This window comes from Bos indicus, chromosome 10 (genome assembly GCF_029378745.1).
Source record: "Bos indicus isolate NIAB-ARS_2022 breed Sahiwal x Tharparkar chromosome 10, NIAB-ARS_B.indTharparkar_mat_pri_1.0, whole genome shotgun sequence".
NCBI lineage: Eukaryota > Metazoa > Chordata > Mammalia > Artiodactyla > Bovidae > Bos > Bos indicus.
Genome location: NC_091769.1, coordinates 99,796,265 through 99,813,491, shown reverse-complemented (window position 1 = coordinate 99,813,491; position 17,227 = coordinate 99,796,265). Strand labels below are relative to the sequence as shown.

The following is a 17,227-nucleotide window of genomic DNA, read 5'->3' as shown; positions in this document are numbered from 1 at the left end:
CAAGTCTCTGTCGCTAGGCATCCAAAGTAATTTGTAAACATTATACATATTGGTACTTGGAGTAGCTCATTCAAGAGCATCCCAGCACCACCAGGTTCTTCTGGAGACTTGAGGTCCCACCGCTAGCCCAGGGGCGGCTTCAAGCGGGGGGCGGTTTTTGGGGGCAGGGGGAAGGCGCCAGTTTGGCTTTTTTTCCGGGAACAATCCTGGGGTTCCCTTGCCCCGGCCCTCGGGCTCCCGGGGCCGCCAGGTCTTGGCACCTCGGTTCTCCGCAGGGGCCCCGGCGCCTCGATCCGGGCCCCACCCCCGCCCCTCCCGGGGCTCCAAGCCGCGGCTGCGGCCGGGCGGCAGGTAGCTGGGGCCGGGCCCGGCTGCGCCTGGGGAGCGAGCTTCCCCGGGCGGGGAGAGAGCGCGGCGGACGCCGGGCGGCCCCAGAACAAAAGGCTCGGGGCTGGCACCGGCCTCCGCGGAGCGCGCCGGGGACGCGGGCTCGGGGTGCGGGCGGGGGCCGGAGGGAACACCCGAAGTGAGGAACGCAGCTGGGGGCGCGCCCGGGCTGGACGCGGCGACAGGCGGTCCCCGCCGAGCCCTCGGTCTGCGGAGCGGCCGCTACGGCCCTGCCTCCGCCGCCTACAGCGCCTGCCGGGCGGCCGAGCGTGGCTCCCGCGGCGACTCTGCGGAGCGCGCCGGCCCGGCCAGTAAGTAGCCGCTCGCCCGCCGCCCGCTCCGCGTCGCCTCCGGGCGCCTCCCGCCGCCGGCCGCTGCCCCTGCCCGGGCGCCGGGCGCCGGGCGCCTCCACCCGCGGCGCGCCCTCCCGCGTGGCGCGGCCTCCGCGGCGCGCGGCGGGGAGGCTCCCGGGCGCCGCGCCCGCCCTCTGCCCAATGGCTTTCGCCGGCCGGGGAGTGGGGGGCGTCGCCCGGGGGGCGCGGAGCCGCGGCCGGGGTGGGGCTTGTGCGCCCCGCGCGGCCGAGCGAGGCGGCCGTGCCCGCCCGAGCGCGCGGCCGGCCGAGTGTGTGCGAGTGTGCGTGTGCGCGCGCGTGCGGGAGTGTGTGAGCACACGCCTTCGGGGGGCCGGAGTGACACTGCAGTGGGCTTCTCCCTGGCTCCCGCCCTCTGGCGGCTCTGCCCCACGCCTGCCGGCCCCGCGATTGCGAAGCCGCGTGGCTCCCTCATCTGCCCGAGCCTCCCTGCCCCTCCACCCCTCTCCGGTCTTACTTTTCCTTTTACCCGGGGCTGGGGGCTGCCGGCCGCCCCGCCACTGGTGCAAACACCCAAGCAGCCTCCCGTTTGCGCCTCAGCCGAGTGTGCTCCGCTAGTCTTTCTCGGGGGTTCCTCCACGAGCCAGCCCGAGGCTCCCCCATCCTGGGAAATTGTTTTGTTGGACTGCCGGACCGAGGCTGGTAAAGCTCCAGGACTTTATTATTATTTCGATTCTTTTCCTTTCCCTCCCATCCCGGGCAACGGAGCAATGAAATTTCCAATCGAGACTCCAAGAAAACAGGTGAACTGGGATCCTAAAGGTTGGTATTTCCTACTTCTGGCCGCCCTGGCCCTGCCTCCATCCCCGGCGTGTGCGCGCGCATCCCGGAGTGCAAGCACCCAGGCTCCCGGCGATGTGTGTCCGGGGGCTGGAAACCGCGCCTGGGGGCTGCAGCGGGGTGGGAGACGGGCGGAGGCCGCGTGGGTGCCGGGCCCGGATCGCGCCTGCCCTTGGCCCCTAACATTGTCCCTCCTGGACTGTTTCAACATCTATCTAAAGACACACCAAGCAGGCTGTTTGGCTTGAGATTGCACAAGTGTCGGTGTTTGCTTCTGACTTGGTGTGTTAGTGTGTGTGTGTCTCCTTTGTTTCTGGTGATCTTTGTCTCTGGCAAAGATGGGTGGGGTGCCTTCCCCTGGACGTGGAGCTCCCCAGCCAGCCCGGGGTGTCCCCAGCGGGAAAGGTTTCCTGGCAGCAAGTGAGGCTGCGCCTCGCAGCAGCAGCCCCTGGAGGTGGCCCTTCTCTGGGGCGCGCGGAATAATGAAGCCCCTGGGGGCCTTCCCGATCTTTGCTCAGTCTTATCACCAAACCAGGCGGCGAGTTTGGCTCCGGTGGAAGTAGAAGCGGGAGGGAGGGGGTGGTTTTCCAGAAGGGTGGGGCTGCTGAGGGCTCGGGGAGGGGCGCTTTGTGTGCCCCCAGCCCGAGTAGTAGTGTAGCGTACAGGCTCTCATAAATGCTGGGCAGTGTTCCCTGGACTCAAAAGGGAGCGGTTTAGACAGATTTGTGTGTGCCCAGGGTCGGCCGCTGCGTCTCTAATTAGCATACAGATGTTAAGGCTGCTCCTGAGCAATCACTCTGCCAGCCGAGCAAGTTGAAACCTCCTGTCCAGTTTTGACAAGAATGCTCTTGCTTTTGCCATGCCTTTGACGAACCTTTCTCTTAGCTCATCCGAAGGCTGAGTTGGGCAAGACAACGCAACGCCTCTGTGCAAGTTGGGGTTGAAATTTGCCTGATGTGTGTGTATCTGTGTGTGTGTGTGTGTTTATTACGAGTGTGTTTCTTCTTTTCTGTTTGGAAGAGAGGAAACCCAGTCATTGTTGAGGACACGTCTTAGGAATCGACCAGCTTCTTGAAGACAGAGTGAGGAGATAATTGCCTATTCTCAGCACCAGGGCTGTTCTATCTTGAATACAACCCAGACCTTCTATTTTCTCTCTCCATCTCTGGAAATACGGAATTGTGCCTTTTTTGGTCTGTTTGTTTGCTTTTTTGGGGGGAGGAATCCTTTCAAAACATATTCGTTGAATATCTACTACAAACCAAATGCTGTCGCAGGTGCAGGAAATAGTCAGAATGGTACAGACAAAAAGCTCTGTCTTTTCGGAGTCTATAGTGAGACTTAAATCAATCATTGCACAGGGAAGTGCATAATTACAAGTTTATATCCTGTTCCATGTGTTCCAGTATGTTTCATGAAAAAGAGCACCAGGGGTTTGAGAGAGCGTCTGATGGAAGAGACTGACAAGAACCAGGGGAGATGGGTGGTCAGGGGAGATAGTCAGACGTGTGTATTGAGACTTGCAGGATATGTAGGGATGAACTGGCTAATGAATAGGGCAACTTGCAGAAGGAGAAACAGCAAGTGCAAGGGCCCTGAGGCAGAGGCAGTGTGTGTATTTGCGGAACTGAAAGCAGGTTTCCATGGCTGGAGCAGAGACCAAGAGAGCATGTGTTTTGAGGCGTGGCTGGTGAAACCATGGACTCAGATCCTAAAGTCTGGTGGTGTTGCAGGTAGGGGAGAATTGTGGATTGCAGTGCTGGATAGTACTTTTTATCTTAAGCCACTGAAGTGTTTCAAGCTGAGAAGTGACGTGATCTGCACTAAGTTTTGAAGCAAATGCTCTGTGGGTGTGAGGGACCAGACACAGTAGTGGAGTGGGCCGGAGTGGTGGCCGTGGGGATGGAGCCATGGATGGACTGGGGAGCTCGGGAGGGCACAGGCTTTGTGTGAAGCAAGTGTGGAGTGGGGTGGCTGGAATGACTGGGAAGAGCGAGGGCAGGACCAGTCTTGGGGGAAAACGCCTGAGTTCAGCCCAGGTCTTGCTGAGTGGGAGACGTGCCCGAGTCATTCAGGAGGTGGGTCAAGTGGGCCGTTGTCTAAAATATCAGATCAGGATTTTCCAGGAGCTCTGATAGGGAGGGCCGATTTTGTGAAGCTTGTCATGGCTTTTAAAATGCATTTCTATGTAATCATCCTTCTACCGTATTTATGTCACAGTGATAAGCACAGATGCATCCCGTATTTTACAGCCTGAAACAGTGAAGAAGCAAGCAAGTAGCACCTATGGTCACAACCAATGGTGCTAAAAATGAAAAGACTGCGATAAAAGTCACAGCAGTCAGTGAGCAATCATTGCATGCCCGGTGTCTGATGCACGGAACTTCATAGTTACGCTCACAGTAGTTATCTGATGCACAGTGTTACTGTCCCCACTTGACACCTGATTGCCATCGGGACGCCCCTGAGCTGCCTTCCAATAATATATTCTGACTTCAGGCACAGTTGTTGCTGAAGGTGTGGGTGGCAGTCTTTCCTAGCCAGGGGATAAAGGCAGGGGGAGAGTCGGGTGTGACGGTGCCCTCTCTCACACCAGGAGAGAACTCGTGCACATTGATTGATGGTTAATTAAATGGTTAATTAAATTATCTATTGTTATTTAACCAGAAGATTCATTTATTCAGTCTTCTTTTTTAATCATAAAAGAAAGTTGTTGTCTACTTGCTGTCCTGTCTCTTTTGTGGCCCCAAGGACTGTAGCCCACCAGGCTTCTCTGGCCATGGGATTTCCCAGGCAAGAATACTGGAGCCGGTTGCCATTTCCTTCTTAAGGGGATCTTCCCAACCCAGGGATCAAACCCAAGTCCCCTGCATTGCAGGCAGATTCTTTACCACCGGGTTACCAGGGAAGCCCACAGAAGGAAGAGAAGATCCTAATTTTACAGGTGAGGGAATGGAAAACAGAGAGGTTGAGTAACTTATCAGAGGTCACATAGCTAGTGGGTCGCATCAAAATATGAGCCCTTAAACAATCTTCCCCTCTGTCCCTCATGTTACTGAGACCTCTGTCTCCTACCTGGTGAGGATCCCAGAGCTCAGGGACTGGAGAAGCGCCTTTCAAGGAAGAAGAGAGAAGAGGGTGAGGGGGTCGTGGGGGAGGAGGAGGAGGGCATGGAGGCAGTGACTCAGTCTTGGTACCTCATCCCTTTCTCCATTAACCCATCTAACCGTTCTCTCTCCATCCACCTCCAGGGGAGGGGTTAGTCCTTGGTCACGGGACAGGCATTGGGTCCCATCTAACCGTTCTCTCTCCATCCACCTCCAGGGGAGGGGTTAGTCCTTGGTCACGGGACAGGCATTGGGTCCCATCTAACCGTTCTCTCTCCATCCACCTCCAGGGGAGGGGTTAGTCCTCGGTCACGGGACAGGCATTGGGTCTGTTCTTTGGAAGTTCGGGTTTCAGTTCAGTTCAGTCGCTCAGTCGTGTCCGACTCTTTGCGACCCCATGGACTGCAGCTGTCCAGGCTTCCCTGTCCATCACCAACTCCCAGAGTTTACTCAAACTCATGTCCATCGAGTCGGTGATGCTGTCCAACCATCTCATTCTCTGTCGTCCCCTTTTCCTCCCACCTTCAATCTTTCCCAGCATCAGGGTCTTTTCCAATGAGTCAGTTCTTTGCATCAGGTGGCCAAAGTGTTGGAGTTTCAGCTTCAGCATCAGTCCTTCCAATGAACATTCAGGACTGATATCCTTTAGGATGGACTGGTTGGATCTCCTTGCAGTCCAAGGGACTCTCAAGAGTCTTCTCCAACACCACAGTTCAAAAGCATCAATTCTTCAGTGCTCAGCTTTCTTCACAGTCCAACTCTCACATCCATACATGACCACTGGAAAAACCATAGCCTTGACTAGACGGACCTTTGTTGGCAAAGTAATGTCTCTGCTTTTGAATATGCTGTCTAGGGTTTACATAGACCAAAGGTGTTTAGCAAGGGGGAGATGAAGGTGAATCTAGTGTCATAATAGGTATGAGGAGGGGAAGTTCTTTAGAAGCAGGGTATGAAGGGAGCTTCCCTGGTGGCTCAGCCAGTGAAGAGACCGCCTGCAATGCGGGAGATCTGGGTTCTATCCCTGAGTTGGGAAGGAAATGGCAACCCACTCCAGTATTCTTGCCTGAGAAATTCCACGGACAGAGGAGCCTGGCAGGCTACAGTCCTCGGGGTTGTAAGAGTCGGACACGACTTAGCAACTAAACCACCACCAGGGTATGAACAAGCTTGCACCTTCAGGGGGCTCTGCTCACAGATTTTGGAAGGAAGTTGTAATTATGTTTTGCTTACGGCCCTGTTACCTGACAACTTAATAGCACAAGATGAAGGTGGTTTGGGAACAGATTGGTTTTGATTGCACTTGGGTGAATTAAGCAAAACACTGCAAGAGGTTTAGGTGGAGAAATAAGACCTAAGTGTAAAACGATTATGCTCTGGTGAGCTTTTGGCCTTCCTCTGTATTTGTAAAGCTAAGCCTTTAACGCAGAGTGACTGTGGAAGACCTACCCAGAAGGAGGTGGGCTCTAAGTCTTGGCTTTCAGAGTAGGACTTGCATACATTTAAAATTGTTGGGATCTCTTCTTGATGATGTTCGCCTGAATATTGGGATTGATCGGCTGCTTTTGTGTATGCTGAAAGGTTTTAAAAACCAACAAGATCTGCAAACACTATCTCTACAGCTCGAGGCAAGCATATCATCATGGTGTGAAACACTGAGTCGTGGAGCAAAAGAATTAGTTTCTAAAAGAAGCTGTCGCAGTAACAGCTGTATGCCGTTGGGCTGCTCACGTGGCCTCTCTGCACTTCGCTTTCCGTCCATGTGCCAGGAGGCCACTGACACGACCTCTTTGACCCTGTCTCGTCAGCATCCCCTTGGTCTGACCGCTGGGCCACCTGGCTTCCTTCTGTCCCCTGTCTCAGGGCCTTTCTCGCACTTTCCGTGGCTTATAAATGAATGTTGGCGTAGCTGGCTTCTTTCCATCCTCTCGGTCTCAGCTCACACGTCACCTTGTTAGCAGGGATTTCCCTGTTGCATCTAAAAACCTTGCCTCTGGTTCCCTGACCCTGTCACTTCCACCGTGTCCCCCGCTGAGTTGTCTTCCTGGTACCTGTCGTGAGCTGAAACCAACTTACTTGCTCACGTGTCACCTTTGGTGCCAGCCTCCCTGGCTAGTGGGTGGGCTCCACAGGTAGGAATGTTCCCTGCCCTGTTCGCTGTCTTCACCCCAGGCTCTGGGGGGGGCGGTGCCCAGCACTTAGTGGATGCTCAGTAATCTTTTGCTGAATATATGTAGGGATACAGGGATGGATCAAAGAGGGTCTCTAAGACTTGCAGCGTGATGAAACTTTCAGTGCTCTTTTTCTTTTTAATTGCAGTGTAGTTGCTTTACAATGTTGTATTAGTTTCTGCTGTACAGCAAAGTGAATCATCTACGCATAGACACACAGCTACTCGTTTTTGCATTTCCTTCCCTTTTAGAGCACTGAGCAGAGTTCCCTGTGCTACACAGGAGGTTCTCATTGGTCATCTCTTTTATACATAATCGTGCATGCATGCCAATTCCATCTCCCTGCTCATGCCCTCATCCACTCTTGGTGTCTGCATGTTTGTTCTGTCCATCTGTGTCTCCATTTCTGCTTTGTAGATAGGTTCATCCGTACCATTTTTCTGGATTCCGCATATATGTGTTACTATTCGACACTCGTTTTTCTCTTTCCGATTACTCTGTGTGAGAGTCTTTAGGTCCATGCACATCTCTGCAAATGGCACAGTTTTCTTCCTTTTCACGACTGAGTAATATTCCACCATCTACAACAGCCAGAACTTGGAAGCAATCTGAATGTCCATCATCCGAGGAGTGGAATAGAAGATGTGGCCCATGGATGCCATGGGAGATCATCCAGCACTCTTTTAAGCTACAGGTGGCAGAGGACAAGTGTCAGTAGGATGGCAACACCCTAACTGAGGAGGCATCAGGAAGGACTGGCATTCCCACCTCCTGGCGAGCGCCCAGCTCTCCAGAGCCTCCAGCAAGCTGCTTTCTGTCTGTTCGCCTTTTCACCAGGAGTGGGGGTGGAGGGGGCATGTGGGTGGGCAGATGTGGCCTGGCACAGATTCGGTTGGTGTCCCAGGAATAATTTAGCACATATTGGCCATTGGTGCGTCGCTCTTTTTGGGTATTTAAATCTATTTGAGAAAGAAGCAGAGCTTCCCTGGTGGCTCAGTGGTAAAGAACCCACTTGCCAATGCAGGATGCTTGGGTTTGATCCCTGGGTCGGGAAGTTCCCCTGGAGAGGGAAACGGCAACCCACTCCAGTATTCTTGCCTGGAGAATCCCATGGACAGAGGAAGCTGGCAGGCTACCGTCCATGACGGTGGCAAAAGAGTCGGACACAATTTAGCCACTAAATAACAACAGTAACAACAGAGAGAGAAGCAAGGCCTTAGGGCCAGAGCTGGATTTTTTTTTAAGCTGCATTTTTAGTGAATAGTTTAACGCAAAATTCCAGAGAGGCCTGTATCGTATGTGTGTATTGCCTTTCAGTTTACAGAATGCTTTTTACAAATGATCTCATTTGTTCTTTAAACAGCCCTATTTTTGTCAATATTGGAGTCTTAGATTTACTACCGATGGGAATAGAACAAGTCAATGGCTTCCCTGGGGGCCCAAGGCTGCAAACGGGCAGTGCCAGCCCAGGCCTCCTCATGCTTATGTGCAGGGCAGCTTCCCTCACGCGTTCTTCTCTTCCAGGATTTTTGTCCATTCCACAATCTATCATTCTTTCTGATCCGAAAGTGTATTCACAGATTTCTCGGAGAGATTTAGAGGAAGAAGTCTTTTGGCTGACGAGTGAGCCCTTAGGGTTGATGGTGGTTTTCTGCAGGTTGTACTTCCACTAGCTGAGTTCTGTTGAAGACCCTTTGTCCCATGAGTTCAAAGGAAGAGCCTTGGGTCTCACTTCTGCGCTCTTGGTTCAAAAGAGATTTTGGTCCCTTGCGAATATGAGCCACGCTCAACCAGTAAGACGGATGGAGTGCAATCTTTATTAATGTGTTTCCAAACACACATTTGTATTGCTTAGATTTTCTGGAAAGAAAATAATCTATGTTGAATTAATATCCAACTTTCAGGAGATCAGCTTTCCAAATGGGATTAGTAATATGCCAGAATCAGCACAATTATCCTAGAAAGTAAAGAAGGAAGATGTTCCAAAGCCAATCCGGGCCCAGGTTTGGCTCAGGTTCTTTTCCGGGGGAGCTCCAGTCTTTTGCGGATTCCATTGATCGCTGGGTGGAATGAAGACGGGGTAGGTTCACTTTGCTATTCTACCCTGCTTCTGAAACATCTGCACTTTGGCTCCGTGTGACTCTGCTCAGGCCGTCACAGGAAAATATCCTAGACTGAGTGGCTGAAACAACAGAAATTTATTTTCTCACAGTTTTGAAGACTGGAAATCCGAGATCAAGGCACTAGCTGGTTGGTGTCTGGTGAGAGCTCCCTTCCAGGGCTGCAAGTGGCCTCCTCCTTGCCATGCCTTCCTGTGACTTAGCGTGCCCGGGGGCCTCTTCTTCTTCTAAAAGGGCACCAGCCCTATCAAATGGGAGCCCCACCCTTAAGACCTCACTTGATGTTAATTACCTCCTAAAGGCCCTACTACTAGTTCAGTGGCATTTGGGATTTAGGTTTCAACATATGAATTTTTTTTCTTGGGGCGGGGAGGGGATGCAATTCATTCCATAGCGGGCTCTTCATGAGCATCATCTTAAATCAGATGCATTTAAAAAATACAAACTACATCTTGCCCCAAACTGGAAAATTTCACCACAGCCGAGATAATGGTTTTTAATGTTGGCACAGTGCTAGGGACCCACTGTTGGCTAAAAAAGGTAAATTGTACCTTTTTTTAAAAAAAAAAACAAAACAAAACACTTGTTTTTAATTCTTATTTTTGTTTTTTACCTTTGTCTATCTTTTTTTAAAAGACAAACTTTTATTTTCTATCAGCGTGTAACTGCTAACAGTGTTGGGGTAGCTTCAGGTGCACAGCAGAGTGTACACTTAGGCCTGTATCCATTCTTCCTCAAACTCCCTTCCCATCCAGGCTGCCACAGAGCAGAATCGAGCAGAGGTCCCTGTGCTACACAGTAGGTGCTTGCTGGTTATCCATTTAAAATATAGCAGTGTATACATGTTGACCTCAAACTCCCTAACTAGCCCTTCCCCCTATAACTGTAAGTTCATTCTCGAAGTCTGTTAACACTTTAAAAAAATTATTTATTTTTGGCCATGCCGCATGGCATGCAGGGATCTTACTTCCCTGACCAGACCCGTCCCCCTGCGGTGGAAGTACAGAGTCTTAACCACTGGACCACCAGTGAGTCTCAAATGTACCTTTTTTGAGGTAGTGGAATCATTTTCCTTTTAGTCCATGGGGAATTAGAGAGTTTAATGATGAAATTGAATGAAACCATTTTACTGAAGGCCAATTAGGAAGTCTCAGTTTGGACATCTCCCTTGGCTGAAGCTGGAAGGTGGGTAAAGGTGACCGTCTTTGCTCTGCTCAGGTTCTGTTATAAAGGGCACTTTCTGGGTGAGCCAGCTGGGGTTAGACTTGGTTAGGGGCTCGGCTCTGCCTGGCTTGGTTATGGAATCTGCCCCAACGTGGCACCAGGAACACGTTGGTCTCCCCGTCCTGGCAGCTTTCCCACAGAGGTCAAACGGACCAGCCGCCCTGGGGCTCTGTTCCTAAAGGTCCTCTCCGTGGACTCCTGACTGTGTCAGGGTCATTACTGGATGGAGAAACAAAATCCTCATGTTTATGCCTAAAACGTCTATTTGTGGTTTGCAGACACAGTGAAATTTTTCTTTTTTCCCCTTTAAGTGTCTGGGACTGAGTAGTGTGAATTGAAAATTGAAAGCTGGTGTCCTCGTCTTCCATGTAGGGTTGTCGTGGGGGTTGAGGGCCAGAACCATTGGCACAGGGAGGGGTGGTCCCAGGGAAATGACGCATTCCTTTTCTTTCATTCCCAGAGCCAGGGAGGCAGTCGGGGGTGGGCATAAGAGGCGGTGTGGAGGGGTAGGTGGGCAGGATTTCAGGGAACTCGTTTCCGTTCTACCAATGACTTTACTTTCTTTTTTCCATGGGGGGGGAACTTTGAAGCAAAGTGGAATGGTGGCGAAGTGTAGAATTTGTAGAGTCCTTGTTGCCGTGAACGTGTGATCACGGGAGCTCCCCCTTCCGCCTCCCCTTCTGTTCTTCCTTCATTCATTCTCCCTGCTCCACACCCCCACCTTGCCCTGTTTTCTGCAGAGCTCTGATCTCAACTGCTATCTCTTATGCAAAGGGTTCTAGTTTTTATTCATCCAGTTCCTGATGTAGGCGCAACAGTAATGTTAGCGGTTTAAAAAGAAATGCTTGACGAGTCAATGCAGATTTGCTCAAGTGATGGAGAGTCTGAAAGTCACGGTGACCTTTGCAGAATGGGCTAAAATGCAGATATTTGTAATTCTGTCGTACTGGCTAGCAACAATTTTACTATCGAGAAATGAGTTTCTAATGCGTAAGCAGCCCTGTGGGTCCCCAGATAACACATCAAATATGTCAGCAGGATAAAAACAGTGTAACTTAGCAAATTTAAGGTGATAGGAGCCTGACAGGCAGAATGGAGATGCTCAGTGTCACATGATGTTGGGCAGTTTGAACCTTCACTTCACCAGCTGAGAATGTTGCTTTCGGCCAAAGGCATTCATGCCTCATGGTGGGATTTGAGGCCATATGGGAAGAAGTTTAGTAGTATGGTTCAGCATATGCCTCCTTAAAATAACTGGACAGGCATAAATGTATCTTCTGTTCATTTCACCTAGCCTCTGGGCTAGAGCGCATCACAGGAGCTTAGGGTGGGAGGCTGTGGGTGCTAGTCTCAGCTCTTCCACTCTTGTGGAAAAGGAGAGAGTTGGGGCATGGACTGATGAGACGCCTTCATGCCCTGGTAGTCTGAGAGTCCAGTCTGAGCTCCATCACTGACCAGTGGCTGATTCGGGCAAGTTGCTTTGTTTCTCTGTGATTCGGTCTCCTCATCTGTAAGGTGGAGATGATGACAGCCTACACTTCCTTGATTTGTCGTGTAGATTAAATGAAGTGATATTCACAGAGCTCTTAGAAGAGTGCTGGAGGGTAATAAGCCCCCCTGCCTGGTACTGAGTCCCATTGTTATCACGGTTGCAGGGGTCCCTGTTCTGCAGAAGTCAGGAAAGACTCACGCCCTTCAGAAGCATCTGGTTCACCCTCTAGACCATTTGAGAGGGTCTCTTATTCCAGAGGCCCCTCCTTTTGGGGACTCTTTAGGCTCCCTGTATTCTTTAATTTTTTTTTTTTTTTAATTTGGCTGTCAGTTCAGTTCAGTTCAGTCGTGTCCGACTCTTTGCAACCCCATGAACTGCAGCATGCCAGGCCTCCCTGTCCATCACCAACTCCCGGAATTCACCCAAACTCACGTCCATCGAGTCAGTGATGCCATCCAGCCATCTCATCTTCTGTTGTCCCCTTCTCCTCCTGCCCCCAATCCCTCCCAGCATCAGAGTCTTTTCCAATAAATCAACTCTTTGCATGAGGTGGCCAAAGTACTGGAGTTTCAGCTTTAGCATCCTTCCTTCCAAAGAACACCCAGGGCTGATCTCCTTTAGAATGGACTGATTGGATCTCCTTGCAGTCCAAGGGACTCTCAAGAGTATTCTCCAACACCACAGTTCAAAAGCATCAATTCTTTGGTGCTCAGCTTTCTTCACAGTCCAACTCTCACATCCATACATGACCACTGGAAAAACCACAGCCTTGACTAGATGGACCTTTGTTGGCAAAGTAGTGTCTCTGCTTTTGAATATGCTATCTAGGTTGGTCATAACTTTCCTTCCAAGGAGTAAATGTCTTTTAATTTCATGGCTGCAGTCATCATCTGTAGTGATTTTGGAGCCCCCCAAAATAAAGTCTGACACTGTTTCCACTGTTTCCCCATCTATTTCCCATGAAGTGATGGGACCAGATGCCATGATCTTCATTTTCTGAATGTTGAGCTTTAAGCCAACTTTTTCACTCTCCACTTTCACTTTCATCAAGAGGCTTTTGAGTTCCTCTTCACTTTCTGCCATAAGGGTGGTGTCATCTGCATATCTGAGGTTATTGATATTTCTTCCGGCAATCTTGATTCCAGCTTGTGCTTCTTCCAGTCCAGCGTTTCTCATGATGTACTCTGCATGTAGGTTAAATAAGCAGGGTGACAATATACAGCCTTGATGTACTCCTTTTCCTATTTGGAACCAGTCTGTTGTTCCATGTCCAGTTCTAACTGTTGCTTCCTGACTTGCATATAGGTTTCTCAAGAGGCAGGTCAGGTGGTCTGGTATTTCCATCTCTTGAAGAATTTTCCACAGTTTCTTGTGATCCACATAGTCAAAGGCTTTGGCATAGTCAATAAAGCAGAAATAGATGTTTTTCTGGAACTCTCTTGGCTGTGCTGTGTGTTAATTGTGGCACGTGGGATCTAGTTACCTGACCAAGGATCGAACTGGGGCCCCCTGGATTGGACTGTGAAGTCTTAACCACGGGGCCATCAGGGAAGTCCCAAGGCTCTCATATTCTTATGCTGAGTTTAAAACACCTAGGCTGTTCTCACTGAACCAGAGAAAATAATAAAGAAAAAACATGGCTTGGAATCATAATACTCAGTCTGAGTTATTGTTCTACCAATTTTAGTAGCTATGTGAACCTGGACAAGTCACTTACGCTTTTGGAGACTTAGTTTTCTCCTGGGTAAAAAAAAAAAAGAGAGAGCATAGTAACATTCGTTTCACATTTGCTGAGATGATCAAATGAGATGATAAATGTGAACAAGATTTATAAACTAAGTTGTCAACCAACATTTCTCAAAGTGTGTTCGATGAGACACAAGTGATCTTTCCAGAGGTTGTGTGGAAAAGAAAATGTTTTCTTGGCCATGTGAGATTGCAGAGTGGCTTGTTCTCATTTCCTCCTGGAGAGTTAGTACTGCTGTGTGACAAATGGCCCCAGCGTTTAGTGACTTAAGCCAGTGATCAGTGTTTATGATCTCTATCAGGAATTCAGGATCCACGTAGCTGGGTTGTCTGGCTGGGGGACACTTGTTGGTTGTAGGCAGATGTTGGCTGCGGCTGGCGGTCATCTGAGAGCTTGACTAGGGTTGGGAGATCTGCCTCTGAGGTGACTTGCTCATGTGACTTGCAGATTGCTGCTGTCTTTGGGACAGACCTCACTCCCTGCTGCTGTGAACCTTTCCACAGGCTGCTTGAGTATCCTCACAACATGGCCAACTTCCTCCAGAGTAAGCCCTTCAAGAGGGAGCACAGTTGGGCCTTTCATGCCCTAACCTCAGAAATCTGTGTGCACACAATGGAATTGATAAAGTATTAAATGAGAACAGAGTAGATATGATTAGGACCTCTGGAACCCTAATGGTAAACTCATTTTAATACTTATTGAAAGAATGAAAGTATTTAAAATGATGCATAATGTCCTAAGTCTTCCTAAATCAAGATTTTGGTTAACATGCTTTTAGGAATATTAAAAGCAGAGTGAGTTTTTTTTTTTTTTTTTAATAAAGCATAAAATGGTTCTAAATATAAAGTCATGTAAAATTAAAAAAATAAATCATACATTGTTATTATTACCATAGTCTTTGTTTTTTCTTCTAGTTTTATTGAGATATAATTGACATAAAACATGCATTTGTTTTAGGTGTAAAACATAATGATTTGATTTCTTTATCTATTGTCAAATGATTCCCACAATAAGTTTAGTCAATATCCATCACTTCACATTTGTTAACAATTTTTTATGATGAGAAAACTTTTAGGGTCTATTCTCTGAGCAACTTTCAAATATATATCAGAGTATTGTTAACTGCAATGACCATGCTATCTATTACATCCCTGGGACTTATTTATCTTACAGCTGGAAGTTTGTACCTTCTGATCACCTTTTCTCAGTTCGCCTACTCCCCACCCCACTGCCTTTGGTAGCCACCAGACTCTTCTCTGTTTCTCTGAGTCTGGTTTTTTTAGATTCCACATGTAAGTTGGATCACCCAGTATCTGTCTTTCTCTGACTTATTTCCCTTAGCATAATGTTCTCAAGGTCCATCTGTGTGGCCGCAAATGGATTTGCTGCCTCCTTCTTTTCATGAGATGTGAGCCACCACGTTTGGGAGGAGGGGTGATTAAATGCACTTTGGAAGGAGAGAGTGTCAAAGAATTTGAGGAAATATTTAAAAATCACTGTAAGCATTTCCTGCTCAGCTTACTGAATACATACTGAGCGCCGGGCATTGTGCAAAGCGCTTGAGAGACATCGTCTCATGTAGTCCTGTTTCTGGTCCAAAGAAACACATGAGATGATTATCCTGCCTTCTGAATGAGGAGGCTGAGGCTGCAGAGCTTAAGCAACTTGCCCTAAGTTACCTCAGAGCTCTGGGCTGAATGCTGGGGGTCTGTTAGCTCTGGAGTTCTTAGGTCCACCTCCTCCGCCTTCCAGGAGAAGCCTGCAGGGTGGAAACTGTGTTGATTGTACTTAACCCTGCATTTCCCACTTACCCTGCATTTCCCATTTACCCCTCTCATCACCCACTGCTCAAAAGGGTATTTGAGAAAGAGCAAGCCTGATGATGATTTGTATAAGATACGAATATATGGTCTTACAGTAGGTTGCAGCATACCACCCAGTCCACGCAGATACAGATACAGATTTTTCGGATACAAAAAGCATCTCCGGAGGCTGTCTTGTGTGGGCACCATGCTCCATGTAGCTCTAGTAAGTTTCCACCAAAAAGTAACCGTGTGATGCACCCTAGTCGTTCTCACTGTGAAACCAGAGGTTGAGGGAGGCAGCTCGGGACCCACTTCTTTTGCAGATCATCCTTCTTGGACAGCCTTCTTTACATGTTCAAAGCCTGGCTTCCCCGGTGGCTCAGACAGTAAAGAATCTCCCTGCAATGCAGAAGACCTGGGTTCAGTCCTGCATCTGGAAGATCCCCTGTAGAAGGGAACTGTTACCCACTCCAGTGTTCTTGCCTGGAGAATCCCATGGACAGAGGATCCTGGTAGGCTACAGTCCAGGGGTCACACGACTGGGCAACCAACACTTTCACTTTGGATAAGGCCAAGACAGGACATCCTTCAGGCTGGGCAGTGGAAGTCTCAGGGAATGGGTGTCTGGTGTGTTTCTGTGTGTGTGAGGGAAGCACAAGTCAGAACGTAGCCAAGGCGCCAGGGACTGGGGGTGCTTGCGGGGTGGACCCGACACGCAGGGAGAAGTCATTCTCAGACTTGTTTGGAGTAAACATACTTTTTAATTTTTTTTAACCACCTTGTTTTTTCTGCATATTATTGAAGGGAAAATGATTTCAGGAAGCAGGATGCGCCTAATGGCTTTGAGATTCCCACGTTGCCGAACACCCGGGTTATTCCCGAGGCAACTTTGTATTCTGGGGACAGTTCTGTGTCTGGGCAGAGGCGGGTGAGCATGGTGTCTTTTGAGTGCCTCCCTAGGCTTTGTTGAGTCCGTCACTGCTTCCACAATAGGGCCAGGAGGGGCCCTGGACGGGGTGGGAGTGGATTGAATGAGGCTGCCTGAGGGGCCTGTCGCGTTCCGGAGCCGACTCTCAGGGCGTCTGTAACCATAGCAACCGAGGGCTGGAGCGCTCTCAGGACGCAGACGTGCAGTAGTCCCGCTCCTGGCTCTGTGGACTTGCGCTCCTTTCCTTCATCCAGGAACTGCCCCTACCCTCTGCCTCGAGCCCCGCAGGCTCGCCTCTGATCAGGGACTGACGTTCAGGGTGATTCTACACGGGTGATTTTAGCTTCCGATGGACCCTTCAGTTCCTCAGTCCCCATCTTCAATTTCTGGACCTACAGCTGATTCGTTATGACCCAGACCAGGCCACACCAACATCATTTCCCCCACCTTTCCACTTTTACTTTGAAAAATTAGGCAGAGTTATGTAGGGATGTAGTTATATAGATTTCATTGCAGTCGTGAGCAACGATGGTGGCTCATGACACTCAGTGTTTTGAATAACGCTCACCTTCTGGTTTAGATCTTAGGTTTGGGAGGATGTGCTGCAAAAGAACAGAGAAAGCCAGCGAGGCACAGTAGAAGGACCACTAGTCTCTGGCCAGGAAACTTGGATTGTGATCCTGGCTAGAGTGTGAGGTGTGGCGAGTGGGGGCGTGAGGATGGGTAGGGAGGTGGTGGCCAGGTTATGCAGGGGATGGTAGGTCCTGGGACGGACTTTGTCTTCCTGAGAATAATGGGAAGGCATGGAATAGTTTGAAGTAGGAGGGATGACACGATCAGATTTGTATTTTTTTAAACTTTTTTTTTTCAAGTTTTTTTTTTTTTTTTTTGATGTGGACCATTTTGAAGTCTTCACTGAATTTGTTACAGTGTTGCTTCTGATGTTTATGTTCTGGTGTTTTGACCATGCGGCCTGTGGATTTTATCTCCCCAGAGATTGAACCCACACCCCCTGCGCTGGAAGGCGAAGTCTTAACCGCTGGACCACCAGGGAAGTCCCCAGATTTGTATTTGTAAAGATTATTTAAATCACTT

The 17,227-nt window shown here is 49.6% G+C and overlaps 1 protein-coding gene across 1 annotated transcript in view; it reads left to right on the top strand.

Moving 5' to 3' along the window:
* The first annotated feature begins 746 nt into the window (after positions 1-746).
* The window catches only part of KCNK10 (potassium two pore domain channel subfamily K member 10), a 161,394-nt gene continuing 144,913 nt past the window's right edge, over positions 747-17,227 (top strand). Inside the window, exon 1 of the mRNA XM_019969363.2 lies at positions 747-1,520. Within this exon, the coding sequence (XP_019824922.2) occupies positions 1,469-1,520 (52 nt within the window). The 5' untranslated portion in view covers positions 747-1,468. The remainder of the gene's footprint in view (positions 1,521-17,227) is intronic.